Source organism: Trachemys scripta, chromosome 5 (genome assembly GCF_013100865.1).
Source record: "Trachemys scripta elegans isolate TJP31775 chromosome 5, CAS_Tse_1.0, whole genome shotgun sequence".
Classification (NCBI taxonomy): domain Eukaryota; kingdom Metazoa; phylum Chordata; order Testudines; family Emydidae; genus Trachemys; species Trachemys scripta.
Genome location: NC_048302.1, coordinates 67,858,447 through 67,875,148, shown reverse-complemented (window position 1 = coordinate 67,875,148; position 16,702 = coordinate 67,858,447). Strand labels below are relative to the sequence as shown.

The 16,702-nt window shown below is 41.2% G+C and overlaps 1 protein-coding gene across 5 annotated transcripts in view; it reads left to right on the top strand.

Moving 5' to 3' along the window:
* LOC117878067 (probable ATP-dependent RNA helicase DDX60) overlaps positions 1-16,702 on the top strand; it is a 77,050-nt gene that overhangs the window by 31,743 nt on the left and 28,605 nt on the right. For all 5 annotated transcript variants that reach the window (XM_034771995.1, XM_034771998.1, XM_034771999.1 and 2 more), the window contains 12 exons: positions 138-384; positions 5,082-5,248; positions 7,051-7,215; positions 8,575-8,724; positions 9,227-9,346; positions 10,550-10,645; positions 12,279-12,394; positions 13,310-13,452; positions 13,762-13,871; positions 14,248-14,352; positions 14,487-14,615; positions 15,471-15,598. In XM_034771995.1, coding sequence (XP_034627886.1) covers positions 138-384; positions 5,082-5,248; positions 7,051-7,215; positions 8,575-8,724; positions 9,227-9,346; positions 10,550-10,645; positions 12,279-12,394; positions 13,310-13,452; positions 13,762-13,871; positions 14,248-14,352; positions 14,487-14,615; positions 15,471-15,598 — 1,676 coding nt within the window. The remainder of the gene's footprint in view (positions 1-137; positions 385-5,081; positions 5,249-7,050; positions 7,216-8,574; positions 8,725-9,226; positions 9,347-10,549; positions 10,646-12,278; positions 12,395-13,309; positions 13,453-13,761; positions 13,872-14,247; positions 14,353-14,486; positions 14,616-15,470; positions 15,599-16,702) is intronic.

The window sequence follows — 16,702 nt, the reverse complement described above, 5'->3', positions numbered from 1 at the left end:
TTAAGCAGAGTTACTTAGTGATGCTCACACGTCAATCTTTGTTACATTAGATTATTTGTAAGACATTAGCATTTGTTCTTTAAAATTTCACAAAAGTGTAAAGTTTTATGTATGTTGTATATTTATTTTATTGGCAGAAGACTAAAGCAGAAATAATTATTGAGGAAAACCAAAAGAGAATGAAAGCTGAAGAGGAAAGAAAAGAACAGAAACAATGGGATGCACTTTCCATTGAAAAGCTAATACAAGAGAATTTTAACTTGGGAATAAGAAAACTAGAGGATTTTCTCAAGAAGTGTCAAAGTAATTCTGTGAAGTGTACTGCAGAAATGGCAGGATTGAATACTTGCTTTGAAATGTGGATAGAACAATGCAAAGACCAAGGTATGTGAAAGTATGCTTGGGTCTTTTTTGGAGGGGTTGGCAGTCATCATTTAACTGTAGCAAGATTACAGAAGAAAACCCTAATAAACTTTACCTGTTGTAGTGCCATGGCTAGCTGGTATAAGTGTTCAGGGGAGGGGAGTGCAAAGGACCCTGCCTGTCACTCACATGCTTCCAGCACAAGAAATATGTGCAACTGGAGTATCCTTCGGGGGATTTGTCTGGCTATGGAGAAGGGAGTATGTACCCGCCATTGGTATCTTAGCTCATCATTTTGGTTTCTTTTGTGTACTGTAATAGTTTTCCATAATCAGGGTATTCCAGATTTTGTTAAATCAGTTTTGTAACACAGGGCAAGGATCACTAATTGGCTGCTGCTTCCAGTTGGATAATGACACAAAGGAATTGTACCATTTTTTAGGTGTTGTGTACCATATCAGGTCTGTGGAATTCTATGCAAAATAGAGAATCAGGGGGTAGCTGTGTTAATCTGTATCCACAAAACCAACAAGGAGTCCGGTGGCACCTTAAAGACTAACGTTTATTTGGGCATAAGCTTTTGTGGGATGCATCCGAAGAAGTGAGGTTTTTTACCCACGAAAGCTTATGCCCAAATAAATCTGTTAGTCTTTAAGGTGCCACCGGACTCCTTGTTGTTTGTATGCAAAGTAGAGCAAGGCTGACTTTCACAGTAATCTGTATATCCAGGGTCTGTGTTATAAAGTGGAATATTTCATGGCATATATATTGGAATATTTTATGCCAGAGTCTGAGAATCAAAGGGAAAATCAGCCAGAAAGTCTTTGGTTTTGCCATTAGTTTTCTATTTTAAGGTAATTCATATAAAAAGACATTTTGGCACTCTCTGGCAAAGTAAATTTATACTATAATAAAGAACCTATCTGTCCTAATTATTGATGAATTACACAAATAAAAAACTAATCAAACTAATCATATACAACTACAGTACATGCAAATTACACGGTGCAACTAAGAAATCCTTTAAATTCCTTAAGAACACAGATCAAACTGCAAAACAAATACGAACACAACTTCCACATTCATTTCTAAATACATTTTGCAATATAAAATCATTCTGACAAGTACACTAGGTCCTTACACTAACTTTTATATAAGCATGTATATTGTTTTTCACTGTCATCAACAGAGTTTGATCCCACACGTCCACACCTCTTCCATTTCAGGTATAGATGCAATTGGTGAGAATTAGCATTAAGTTATCCTCTCTGTTGCCCAGCCCATACAGGGAAGCACAACACATATCTTACCAGTTTTGTAAGACCACAGCAGAATACTGAACATCTAGATTTTTAGTTTCTCTCCTTGGTTCTGGGAGCAGACTGATGTAGTAATTACAGGCAGCAAAGCTACATGTAACACCACTCCTGTGCAGGGCAGGTGCAAGGATGTTTCGCGCCCTAAGCGAAACTTCCACCTTGCGCCCCCCCCCCCAAGCCCTGTGGCAGCTCTCTGCCCCCCCTCCACCCTAAGGTGCCCCCCCATGGCAGCTCCCCACCCCCTCCTCCACCCTGAGGTGCCCCTCCTGCAGCAGCTCCCCCCTCCGCCCTGAGGCACCCCCCCCACAGCAGCTCTCCCCGGCCCAGGGAGCCGTACGGCAGCTCCCCGCCCCAGCTCACCTCTGCTCCGCCTCCTCCCCGAGCATGCCGTTGCCGCTCCACTTCTCCCACCTCCCAGGCTTGCGGCGCCAAACAGCTGATTGGCGCCGCAAGCCTGGGAGGGAGAGAAGCAGAGCGGGGCAGTGTGCTCAGGGGAGGAGGCAGAGCAGAGGTGAGCTGGGGCAGGGAGTTCCCCTGTGTAGTGCCACCCCTCCCCTTACTTGCTGCAGGCGGCCTTCCCTGGGCCCTCCTGCCCCAGCTCCCTCCGCCTAAATGCCGATGACGACCAGGGCGGCCGAAGATGCAGTCGCCGCCGAAGGACCTGAAGTGCTGCTCCCCAAATGCCAGTGCCCTAGGCGACCACCTAGGTCACCTAATGGGTTGCACTGGCCCTGCTCCTGTGTAGGTCATCTGTGGGGACTGATACTGGGACCTCAGTAAAAAGCAGGAGCCACTATTACTTGACCTAAAGAACCATGTCACTTAGCATAGGGGTTCTCAAACTGGGGGTCAGGACCCCTCAGGGGTCACAAGGTTATTACATGGGGGGGTTGCAAGCTCCACCCTAAACCCACTTTGCCTCCAGCATTTATAATGGTGTTAAATATATAAAAATGGGTTTTTAATTTATAAGGGGGGGGGGTGTCACACTCAGAGGCTTGCTATGTGAAAGGGGTCACTAGTACTAAAGCTTGAGAACCACGGTTTTAGCAACCTATAGCCAAGTAGTAAATTTAAATATGTAGGCAGCTGCTAAAGGCTGACAGAGAGCCACACTGCATTAATAAGGGGGGGAAGAGGTTAGACAAACACCTAATTTGACATATCACTTTTAAAAGACTATGTGGCAAAGTAGAAGAGCTTTGGCTCTGTTATATAGTAGTGATCTGGGTCACTAGTAGTAGTGATATAGTAATGACCTGGGTTCTAATTCCAGCTCTCTCTGAAATGCCTTTGTGCAATCTGTTACTTTTTCTGTTTAATGCACTGTAAGGGGTCAGACTCATCCCTGCAGCACCTCCTGCTGGTCTCTTCTGGGAATTAGCTCATCCCAGCTCCAGCACTCCCTCTGCAGGCCAGTGATCAGCCTTGCCACTGGCCCCATATCCCTCCCAGGACCCCACTGACCCTTTCTCTGGGTGCTGCCCCCTGGCAGTACCCACACACACTGGGTCTCCCCTCCCAGGGGAACCCCCACCCACTAACCCCACCTCACCTCAGTGTAAGGCTACTGCCAGTCACCATCTAGCCCCACTCCCTGGGGCAGACTGCAGTATCAGCCACTCATCACAGGCAAGGCTGGGTTTGGACCTGCTGCCTTTGCCTACCCCTGGGTTGCCCTCTGCAACCCCCAGTACCTGTTGGCCCAATGCTAGGCCACAGCCTGGGGCTTTCCAGGCTGGAGCTCCTCTGCCGCTCCCCAGCCCTTCTCCTCTCAGGTACCCTGTCTCTAGCTCCCTGCAGCCAGGCCCTTTTCTCTCCAAATGCAGAGAGTGGGTGTCTCCTGGCTCAAGCCTTTATAGGGCCAGCTGGGCTCTGATTGGGGCATGGCCCAGCTGCAGCTGCTTTCCCCAATCAGCCCAGGTCTTTCCTTCCACAGCCCCAGCCCTCTGCAGGGCTGGCTTTAACCCTTCCCAGGCAGGAGCGGGGCTCCACCCCGCTACATGCACAAATGATAATAACTACCCAGCATATAAAGCCTTGGTTTATAGTAAAGATTGCAAAAAGTAGTGAAATATTTTCAGTGCAATAGCTAAGACTAGAACTCATAGTCTCTGGCCATGTAGTTTAGCATATCATTTAGTAGGCTAATCAAATACTCTGATCTTGCTTCCTAAAAATGGTGTGATGGCTGGAACTTTTCATGCCATTGTGAAACTACATGCAGCCAGGACCCAAACAATGATTTTCATGATCAGTTTGTGACAGTTGGCAACACTGGTGTAATAAGTGACAGGAGAAAGGGAAGAATACCAAAATGTTGAGAGGCTCATCATGGAAAACACCCATGTTTATGGTAACATCAAACCAATGTATCAGAACCTGTTCTCCACTCTCCAGCTCCCTTTTTCCCATCCCATGCTGTGGATGCTAACGTCCAAATACACTGCAGTATCGTATCCCTCTGTCATTTAATGCAAGAACTGGATACCAGAAGAATATATTTTTAAAGCAGTATGCATGTTCTAAAATAGCAATGAGGTGTAAACAGAAAAGGATTAAAAAAAAAAAAAAACAGTTCAAACCACCATCTACATACACTGGCCATGAAAGGAGGCCGATGTGTAAAGCATCTGAGCATATTTATTATTTTGTGCATTTTGATTTATACATAATATTTAAATGTACCTATCCAGAGCTCTAGACAAGCCAAGTAATACAAACAAAAATAAATGTAGTTTCCTCCCCGAGTTGATCTCTAGCCATAGATCCCAGCTCTCAATGCCCAAATCTCAGCTATCAGTTCACATACATTTGCATAAAAATGTGGGAAGAGGTGGGTCTTGCAACATGTCCTGAAGGTCCATAGAGCTGAACTATTTTGGATGTGTCCCTCATCGCACATCCTGGGATTAAAATAAATCATAAGTTGTCTGCAACAGTAACCCTTAGTAGGACTGCTTCTTGGCTAGTTATTTTCATCCTGTTGCATCGCAGAAAATCTCTACAATGAGGCTTTATGTTAATGGCTTTTATTGGGAGCTTGCTGATGCAGGGCTTTCCAAGCTGACATCAAAATCAGAGTCATTGCACATGGTCTCATAGGATACAACTACACTGCAATAAAAGAGCGGCAGCACACGGGTGGCTGGCTTGGGTCAGCTACTCAGGCTTGCGGGTCTCAGGCTGCAGGGCTAAAAATTGTAGTGTTGATGTTTGGGCTCAAGCTGGAGTCCAAGATCTGAGACCTTCCCTCTTTGCACAGAACCTGTGCAGCTGTGAGGATCATTTGGCCCTTGTGTGGAGAGTTCTGCCACTTCTCAAATGAACAAAAAATATTTTTAAAATAAAAAATACTTAATGAGATTATCAATATAGCTGAATATTTTGTTTTTCAAGGAAAGAGACTGAAAGATATAAATGCAGCTGTTGAAGTAATGAGAAGAATCCATTCCTTGCTGGAAAAATATAAAGATTTAATGGAGAAGACAGATTATCAAAAGATTGTCAGATGTCTTAGATACTTTGGATTTGACAATTTAGCATGTACTTTAGAATCTTCCCAGGTAATGTCTGTATAACAACTGTACTATTCTACATGCATATAACTTAATCTCCACTATAGTTTTTGTCATACAATTTGTATTATTTTTTTTCAAAATATCTACAATTTCATACAAAAAAACTATGTTAAAAGAAAATTATTTAGTTTGCAAAGTCAAGCGCTTGAAATGTAGGAGATACGAGATTTATGATTGCCCATGCAATTTTATTTCTGCCCCATTGTATGTACATCTTGTGCAATTAAGTAAGGCAGAGGCCCCGTGGGAAAAAAATGTGTGATCATGTAGAGGCTGCATTGTGCAATATATGAACAATAGGGCCAAATTAAGATGGCACAGGCAACTGTAAATCTGTAATTTCTTAACTTTCAAATGCTATTTTGCCACCTGCATAGCGTTGTTTTAACACAGTTTGATTTTTTAAATATTATTTCTGAAGTGTGTTTTTAAAGAAAAAGGTAAGAACAAATTCAATTATGTGCAACTGGAACAAGCACACCATTGTGCATCATCAGTTCACATTCTGAACTTTCAGCATTGCAGCATACTTTTATCACCTAACCTACGGGAATAACAACATTAGCTGGCAGTTGGAGAAGGCAGTTATCTTAGAGGGAGGTTGGATCACTGGTTCCAGGAGTGATCATGGAGGGAGCTCGGCTTGGTATCTTTCTCTCTCTCATTCCCTCCTCTACCCAGGAGTGGGAGAAGCTCTTGCCCCAGTTCCTACCTTCAGAGAGGATGGACTGCAAGAGGGGCTAGGACTAGGGGGCTAGGACTAAGGACTATAGGTGAGGAGAGCTCAGTTTGTGTTTCCTCTCCCCCTACATTCCCTACCAGATGTTATGTAGGAGAGCTACATGCTAGGTCTGGAAGGAGCAGTGCAGCCTGGCTCTCTTCATCTCCAACAGCTGCTCCAGCAGCACTCAGATGCTTTAGTGGATGCCCCACTTTAGAATGTTCATGTTTAGTTATTATTCTGGCATGCTCACAACATTTTCCTGAGGTACAAAAATGAGAAAAGGGAAATGGTGATTTTTAACAGATTATACCTCAGTAAAAGATTAATGAAACTGAATGGGCAAGAAAAGGCACTTTTTCTCTTTGATAGCTCACCCTCTGTATAATAATATCAAAGCGTACTGCAAACAATGCAGGTGTTAGAGATTCTCAAAGAAACGGTCACAAGAATCTTTTATAAAGGGAAGTGTTAGGCCACCTAAATATAGGACTTGCTACAGGCTCCCTCTGTAATAAAACTAAAGGTTAGAAAAGGAGGAGTAAGAAGGGGAGGGACATTTTACAATGAATAAGTTAAATCTTTCAAATAAAATTTAGAAACTATTATAATTTAAATTATTTAACCTTGGTTCCATGTTATAATATCTAGAACATCACTGCTACACCTAGACTTATCCCATGTATTGCGTTTGTCTGAGTAATGATCTGATCCTGTGTGGTCCTGTGTGCCTCTTGCATTCAGCACTATTTTTACCACCTCCTGAACTCTTCGTTACCATCAACACCAAACGATGGCCAAAGGAGTTTCCAGGCTTCTTAATGCTACTGTTTAAGGTCCTGATCCTGCCATCACCTGCAGATTTCTTAACTTCTTGCTATTGTGAGACCATAATAATTTGATGCTTAATTGGAACAAGAAAACCTAACATATTTTAAATAAATCCTTTTCTTTATTGTTGGAAATAAATAACTAGATATAATATTGCTACTTCACTGCGAAGTGAAAAAATTAATTATGATAATATAAACAAACAAGCTGCATCAAAAATTCTAAATGTTTACAGATTCCAGAGGATGACAGAAAAGAGAAGAAGGCAAAGATTTCTAAATATTCTGTTGGCATGGGAGCAGCTCGGTTTCAGCTACAGTACATGGGTCATTGCCTGTTACGAGAAGAGAGAACAGATCGAGATCCCAGGATCCAGCATTTTATTCCAGATACATGGCAGGTAATACCATATACTGTGAAATTTGACCTACTGTTTTCATAGATAATCGTTGTTAGAAGAGCCAATATTAAAATATAACAGAAAAATTCTACAGCTGTTCACAGCGTCTTTGAAAAGCTGATTTGGGGAACTTAATTTTCAGGAACCTCCATTTTCATCTACAGTGGGTGAGAGGGTTGTGGTAGGACAATAGCTTATATAAATATACAGACCTTCTATAAAATATAAACTTTCATATTTGAAATAGTTTTCTTCTTGATTAGCTTTCAAGTAACTTTTTAAAATCCAGATTTAGATTTCAGAATAAGCTGTCTGATCTCTAGTCCAGTTCTAGAAAAGGAACGCTTATTGCAATTGCCTTGTCTGTTTGTAGATTAGTAGAGGAGAAAGTGGAGATGATGAAATGTATCCATAAGTCTGAGTTTATTTTTGATTTGCTGATGAATGAATGTTGTATTGTTTGTTTGCTTGCTTTTTTGTGACAGGGTTTTACTTATTATTTATGTGTATTGGGGTTTTACATTGAATTTTCCATAAACTGGTGACATAGGGTCTTAAAAAAATTGACCCAGATAAGATCACATCAGCTTCCTTGTCTGGATGTTTTATGGTTTTGGGGGTCACAGACTAACAGTCCCTATGCTATGGAAAATAAATAATATTTTTTAAATTGCTGGCTTACCAGGATTTTTCTTCCAAGTTGATGCTCATTAATGTGACCTAATTCAAACTTGACTGGACTGAGTTGGAGGGCTCCAAAGTCAGCCTTCCATCTGATTTTCCAAAGCTTTGGAGAGAGGGGCAGTAAGGCAGAGCAAGCAAACTTCATACCATATAAGAATCAATAGTAAGGCCAAGAAGCCTCTCCTTTTGGGACCACAAGCCACCTGAGGCAAGACTGACATTCCAGAATCCCATTGTCTGGAGGGGAAGTCACAACAGCAATGAGCATGCTACTCCAACTTTTCACTAGTCTCTCCATGCACCCAAAGAAGGTCCACTACTGAGAAGCACTGAGCCAGCAAGACATGACCATATGCTCCTTGCCTGTAGTTCTAAGTCCTACTCTGTTCTCTCTCCACAATACTCTTTGGGTATGGAGTAGGTGGAGTTTGTTCAGGAGGAGAAGGCCCCTATTGGGATGAGACAGAGGTCTATGTGGAAGCATGGCCTTAGAGAAGAAGGCACTGGAGTGAAATGTTTTTTCAATAGCAGGGCAGCATAGAATTATACAGTGGTAAAGAGAAAAGATGATTGTGTGCTGGTGAACTGAAATGGGTTTAGTTGTATCATAACATCTTGAACTGTACAAAAAATATATTGTCTTGGCATACAATCCATGTCACTTTTTATCTGCAGCGAGACCTTCTTGACGTTGTAGATAATAATGAATCTGCAGTGATTGTAGCCCCTACCTCATCAGGGAAAACATATGCCTCCTACTACTGCATGGAGAAAATCCTGAAAGAAAGTAACGAGGGGGTGGTTGTGTATGTTGCTCCAACAAAGGTATGGCTTAAATGCGTAGAAGGCATAGTTTAATGAAAAGGGATTTACAGCAAAATAAAACATATTTCAGTCAAATCCTCAAAACCTCAACTACATTGACTTTGCTGGAGTTAGTGATTTACACCTCCTGAGGATCCTGAGGATCTGGCCCAAGTGAATTAAAACCTTAAGCTTCTATTCAATGTTGAAATCAGTAACTCTTTGCTTAAGTAAGGACAGAAGAATTTAGCTTATTTGATATTATCTTGTCTTCTTACACCTGACACTATTTTTAGTATGATGTTAGCAGTTTTATAGCACATGCTGTGTCTACGTCTATTATAAAACTTGGTAATAAATATTCACTGTAATTTGCATTCAGGATTGACTTTAATGTATTTACACTGGTATAAAATTGGAGTAATATTATGGTGAAATAGCCTATCTATTTATATTTTTATTTTCTTAGATGTCTAAATTTTATTGACGTGTTACTGATGTGTTGCTTTTCTTTAATAATCAGGCTCTTGTTAACCAAGTGTGGGCGACTGTTTATACTCGATTTAACAAAACACTGCCCGATGGTATGGTAGTATGTGGTGTTTTCACGAGAGATTTCCGCCATGATGCTCTGAACTGTCAGGTATACTGTTATTATATGATATATTTCTTTATTTAAATAACAAAGTTTGCACTTCTGGTAGACTGCATCTCAGAAAGTTCATCATGGTACTGTTTTTTAAACTATGAACTTCCAAACACATCAGAATATAACAGAAGAAAAATCTAATATTGTAGAAATCTTCATGAACAGACCTTTCCTAATGTCTGAATCTCACTTCATTTTACATGAAGTTCCAATACAGATGATAGATCTTGTGTGTACAACAAACTGGTTTGCTTACTTGCCATTTTTCTAGATCAGTGGGTAATAATATACACTGAAGTTAACGATCTTGAAAACCATCCCGCCCTTTTTTTTAACAAGTATGTTCTCAATTTCATCTCTCTCTCAAGGAGTAAAGCAGATAAGCAGCTTAATTTAGTACTGCTATTTCTGCAGCTGCTTCTACCAACTGGAGTCTCTGATGGGTTCCTCTATGCAGTTTTTCCCCCAGGGGAAGGCAAGGCGGCACCTGGGCCCTAATTTCCCAAATTGGGTGTGTGTGTCTCCCCTGCACAGTTCTGGATCTATGAGGGTGTTGGGGGAAGAGGTGGCACCAGCTGGGCCCCATTTTACCTCCTCCCTGAACTACAGCTAACCCTGCTTTGGCTGTCTATGGATCTCCTCCTACTAGCTGCAGTCTCTGGGATCTTGAACTATTTTCTAAACTAAATCTACATCTTGCATTTAAAATATAAGTGCATTAAGTGTCATCATCAGGTTAGCTTACTTTCTAAACATAGTAATTCATTCCTGGCACAAAAGGGTAATTGAATTTTGGTTCTTATTAGAGAAGATTAATATAGTGTTCAAGAATGGCGATTTGTACTGTGGGACTGTGTACTCTGCAGTCTGGAGCTTTTTGGCCCCTAAGTGTTAAGTTACCCCTGCAGCAGGGTGAGTATTCTCTTTTTTTGGTGAGAAATCTATTAGAAGGAGAACTTAAGAAGAAAGTGAATAGGGTTTATAATGGTTTGGCTAGTTCGGCTAATATTTAGATTATCTGGAATTTTGGATGCTTATCTTGGACATATCCAGATTCTGAACCTTTGAGGCATCAGCCACCTCTAGTTGTTATTCACTGAAAATAAAAAATGTTTATTTACATTATAAAAACTATGTCTTATAATAATGTCATTTGTCAGCAGGTTTCAAACTAATGGGCTGCAAACATTTTTTCAGGTACTAGTGACGGTGCCTCAATGCTTAGAAATCCTGCTGCTGTCACCTCACCGCCAGCAATGGGTCAAAAGGATCAGATATGTTATATTTGATGAGGTAGATTTCTACTGTCCTTCTTTGCTTCTATTGGAATTATTAAAGGGTATTTTATTAAAATGTCAGGAGCTAAGTGAGTTTGGCATGTTTATATGCACATATTCTATTTTTTTTTTAAACAAGCTCCACTCCCTCTTCCAATGGCACTTAGTCAGCTGTCCGTGCACCTTTTTCTTTTGGTACTATCACTCTCACTCATTTTTTTAAAGTCTCCTGTTCATGGCAATTCTCAGCTGGTCGGAAGCACTGGGATTTGTTTCTCTCCATGTCTAAAGCAAATGCCATTTGTGATTCAACTATGGAGGATGTTTTTAAGTGCAATATTGAGCTATCTTCTTTCACATGGACTAGGGTTCTACTCATAGGGGAATCAGGAGCATGCTGTTTCATGCTGTCTGGAGTGGCTCACAACTGTGAGTGCCTACATCAGGGCAGACTGTCAGAAAACAAGGGCAGACACCCAAAACTGGTGGTATGTTCCATAATCAGATTTCACCAAACCACTAATAAATGTGAATTCCTGGATCACTATACCAGTCTTACCATAGAGTCACAGACAGTCCCCCATAGACTCTCCAGTCTATCTTGCCACCAAGACAAATGGGGCTTTGTGATAATGGTCACTTTAACCAAAAATCACACTGCATCAGGTTTCTCCCAGTCCCAGTAGACCAGTCACTTACCCCAAATCAATTGGTACTCCAGGTCTGACACCAAAGACAATTCTGGCAGCCAATTCCATAGCAAACTAACTATAGGCTTATTAGCTAAGAAAAGGAAATGAGAGGTATTGAGAGCTTAAAGCAGAGAAAATATATTAGCAGGTGCGTCACAGTTTGTCAGTGCAAACTGTAGCAGAGATGCAGTAATCTGCCAGTTTCCCAAAAGCCTCTCGGGGCTACCCAGAATAACTCTGGGGATCTCTGACTTCTCATTCAGTTATTCTGCCCTGTTAGAATCCAAACAGTCCAGAGTAAAGGATCTTTCTTTGAATCCATATTTATAATATCTTCACACAGAAAGCAAGCTGACGGTGTCTCTACCCACATGGGCTTTTCCTTTGATAAAGATGAGTGAGGAATCCACTTTGAGTCTCTGTCCTCAGGTCATCACCACAATGGCCATTTGCTTTGGAATTAGCAAATTCATTAAATCCTTCATTAGCATTTCACAAGATTTCTTTGATGGGTTATTTAATCACAGGGTATACATCATGTAAATGTTTGCCATTATATTATAACAGGAACAGATAAGTGAAAACAATACAAGTAACATTACATTAGTTTTCATGAAGTTTAAACATTTGAATACACACGTATATTACTTACTTTGATCTATACTAATACACAAGCAAATTGGCCTACGGCCCCGATCTGACCTGGTTTGCCAGCATCACACCCTGTCTCTAAATAGTAAATATTTATCCTGGAGAACTTTATGGAAGTGCAATGTGCTGCTATTTCCCCAGCTGTGTGCTGGAAGAGTCTAATTTACTTTGTTAAGACTTGGAAAATTGGCAGGACAGTGGGGAAAATATTGTAAATCTACTGTTCAGTATAGAAAGTAAAAAATTGAGTTTTTTTTCTAATGTGAAACATACATTTTTAAAAGTGAATATTATGTCTAATAACAGGTCCATTGTCTTGGTGGTGAAATTGGAGCAGAAGTTTGGGAGCACCTTCTAGTTATGATTCGATGTCCATTTTTGGCTCTCTCTGCAACTATTAGTAACCCAAAACATCTTACTGAGTAAATATAATGCTTTATTTTCTTGAAAGTGCAAAATGAGTTGCCTTATTTGATTTGAATTGCTTTACTTTTTTTTAATCTCTGTGTATTTTGAACACACATCTTTAGGGCCCTACATTGTTATCAAGCAATTTACATGATCTTGGGCTGCGTATCCTGCCCCCTCTGCAGTCCCACAGAGTTTTTCACCAGGAGACAATAAGAAGGGAATTCATCACAGTTCACTGGATATAGTTTCTGGAATAACTTTCCACATTCTGTGGGTTGTGTCATGGGAGGGGATGATTTAGGTAACTTGCATTTATATAAGGGTCAGTCCTTGAACCTAATGCATAAACCAAGAGGTCCCTCTGGGTCAAGGGAGACAATCCACATCGCAGACCGTGTAGAAGCTCGAGAGCTATTCTGTAGCTGCTATTATAACCTTAGTTGCTCTAGGGGCATTTAGTTAGTGGATCTGTATGTTTGTGGATCTCCAGCTCCTCCTCTTCCCCCACTCATCTGGCCAATACCCCTTCTGCCAGGGCATATGGCGGCCCTACAGAGCTGGGGTCCTAGCCTATATTAGATGTTAAGACCCTAGGCTTCCCACTGCCTGCTACCCAACTGATGAAGTTGCATCAGTTCTACTACATTCAAGGCTTTCCTCACATCTGAGGAATTTAAAAGGGAAGAATTTATTCCATAATGACACAATGTCTTTTGTTCTCTTATTCTTGGTATTATTCTACTAAAAGGGGTTTTTTCATAGTATTTCCAGAGTATCAGAGAAGTCTGCAGTTTGCTTTTGCTAGTTTGAAGATGGTTCAATGGTTCAATAAATGGTTGGTTTATTAGAATATCAAAAAAGGAATTGTTTATGCAGGTATGTTACATTGCACTACTTTTCCAGCAAATGCATTATTTTTTGTTTAGGTGGCTACAGTCAGTAAAGAGGTACTGGCAACATGTTGAAAGTGTAAGAGAAGAAAGCCTTAGATCTTTTACAAGCACCAAGAAAGGAACTAAAAAACAAAAGAATATCAAGACAGTAAATAAATCATATAAAGTTAAATTAGGTATGTATCAGAATGCAACATTTAAAAAACCAGATTAGTCCTTTATATCTGATTTTTAAAAAGCATATGGTGAAAATCAGCAAATGTGAGTGTCTAATAAAATGAGATTTTTCAAAGACTCTGGGTACCCACAACTACCACTGACTTCAATGATAACTGAAGGTGCTTATCACCTTTGACAATAAGACCATTTGCTTAGATGCGTAAGTTTAGGTACTCAAGTTTGAAAATGGTGGCCTTTTGGTTTTAGTTTTAAACTATTATCAGGTAACTTGCTTTAGATTTAGAAACTTATTATTCTGTTTACAGTGCTTTATGGAGAGAGATACAATGATTTGGAAAAATATGTGTGTTCCCTAGAGGACAATGACTTCAAAATTCATCACTATCACCCATGTGCTGCCCTAACTGTGGACCATGTAAGTTTAATGGTATAATAAATAAAACAATTTTTGAAATGAACCATGAAATTAAGAAAACATACCTTCATGACGTGTTGCAAGGAAACCAATTTCCCTGCCCAGGTTAAAAAAAGGCTGGGGTGATGCAGAAACAGGGATTGAGCTCCTGTAGAAGGAATTATGTTGTGTCATTTTTGCAGCATTCATGTTCAAAGACAAATTCTATCCTGTCTTTCTATTGCTCAAGAATGGCTACTGCAACACAAGAACCTAAGAAAGGGCAATGTAGAACAAGATGGGAAACAGTTGTCCACTGAAGAGAAGATGAAGAGGGACCTTCCCCTACATACACAAACCATAAATCCTCTCTGCTTTCCTTTTTCTGGTATTACAGATAGATAAATATGGCTTCCCTTCAGACCTGGCTTTTTCTCCACGAGAAAGTATTTTACTGTATGACTCCATGGTACAAGTCTGGGAAAACTGGCCAAGAGCTGACGTAAGCACTCATCACTTATATATTTTCACAACTAGTCTGAGCAGTTGTTTGTAAGAGGCCGTTGCATGTTTGCCAGACGACATTGTCTGAACATATTTTGTAACAACATAGTTTTTCTGTTACCTGTTTTTAAGGAGCTAGATCCTGAGAAGTTTACACATTTTAAAAATAAAATAGTAATCACAAAAGCAGATGCAAGAAAATATGAAGAAGAATTGAAGGAAGAGCTAAAAAATTGGATTGTACATGACAACAGAATGAAGGTAACTACAATGATCAAGTTATGGGACATTCTTCTCAGGTATGACTAGAAAGCTAGATTTAATACAAAGCAATTATAATTCCTTCAGTTAGAGAGTTAATGCATGTCATTTTTAAAAGCAGATGTTAGTTCAAGCGTTGTAAAAAATTATGAATATTTTTGGAACTTTTTAGGTTTTTGATCTCCAAATACCATATTACTTAGATTTTCCTGAACTTGACGACTTGATCTTAACCTGAGTGTCTGACAAGTCCTGGACTAGACTTTGCAGATATATTGATGAATGATGATCTTGATGGTCTTCTAGGCTTTAGAAAAATCTCAGGGTTTATATTAACACTAAACATGGTTATCAAGAGTCTTATTGGCAAAAACTCAGGAAAATATATAACATAGTAGAGTAGAACACCACAGTCTCTGTGTAGTACTTGGTAGATTTGAGAGTTAGTTATAACTTTGTCCATTTTAATGAGTATTTCTCTAATTACTTTGTTGACAAGGTCCGTACAATAAAAGATTAGTACAACTTGTACTTGTATCTGTGGTTTCTAAGGTGCTTTTGATTATTAATTTGCATAATTGTTTATCTTCCTCCTGCCTTCTGGTTCTCTTTTAAAAACATTTAAAAATTTCAAAACCTGTTCTTTTAACCAACAGAAATTTTGTGCTAAGCAGTCTGTCATCCCACCTACAACATCTTGAGATGCAGTCTAATCCTGTTACTTACCAAAGTCAAGGTTGTAGTCAGGCTAGAACTGATAATCATTTTATATAACAAAAACCTGCAGCCTTATTAAAAAGGTACTCCAGAATGAACCTTGCGTACTCTTCATCTAATCATTATCTCTGTTTCTAGGCTAACAGGGTGCTGAAGTTACTCAAACCCCAACGTCCCTATTGTTCAGAAAAAGACATGAAGGACAATTTCCCATGTTTTGTTGAAAAACTAAGACAGATGGATAAACTGCCTGCATTATTTTTTCTGTAAGTCACACAAATGCAATAAAAAAAGTTACAATTTATATAGTAGAGAAATATTGCACATGGGCTTAAATTGCAGGAAGGCAGATTTAGATTAGACATTAGGAAAAACTTCCTAACTGTCAAGGTAGTTAAGCACTTGAACAAATTACCTAGGGAGGTTGTGGGATCTCTGGAGGTTGGGGGGTTTTAAGAACAGGTTAGACAAACACCTGTCAGGGATGGTCTAGATCAGATGTGGGCAAACTATGGCCCGCGGGACCATCCTGCCCGGCCCCTGAGCTCCCGGCCTGGGAGCCTAGTCCCCAGCCCCTCCCCCCTACCCCACAGCCATGCCGCCACGCTCTGGACCGCCGCTCCAGTTGGGCAGCATGGGGAGCACAGCTGGCTCTGGCCGGGTGTTGCGGCTGTGAACTCCTGCTGCTGGTAAGAGAGCGGGAGGTCCTGGGGGGGGCAGTCAGGGAGGAGGGGGTGGTTGGATGGGGCGGAGATTCTGGGGGAGTGGTCAGGGGATGGGGAACAGGGAGGATTGGGAGTGGGAGTCTCGGGGGGCCTGTCAGGGGGCGGGGATGTAGATAGGGGTTGGGAGGGCAGTTGGGGGACAGGGAGCAGGGGGGGTTGGATAAGGGGGTGGGATCCCAGGGGGAGTTGGGGCGCGGGGTCCCGGGAGGGGATGGTCAGGGGACAAGGAGCAGAGGGTGGTTGGATAGGGGACGGGAGTCCTGGGGGGGCTGTCAAGGGCGGGGGTGTGGATAGGGGTTGGGGCAGTCAGGGGATAGGGAGCAGGGGGGTTGGATAGGGTGCGGGGGTCCTGAGAGGGGGCAGTCAGGGGACAAGGAGCAGGGGGGTTGGATGGGTTGGGGGTTCTGAGAGGGGCAGTCAGGAGGCGGGAAGTGGGAGGGGCGGATAGGATAGTTGCGCAACCCTGATGTGGCCCTCGGGCCAAAACATTTGCCCACCCCTGGTCTAGATAATACATATTCCTGCCTCAGTGCAGGTGACTAGAGTAGGTGACATATTGAGGTCCCTTCCAGACCTACATTTCTATGATAATCAAAGAAAATGTCATGAATCTAAGGAATCTACCAAGGTATAGCAATATTATGA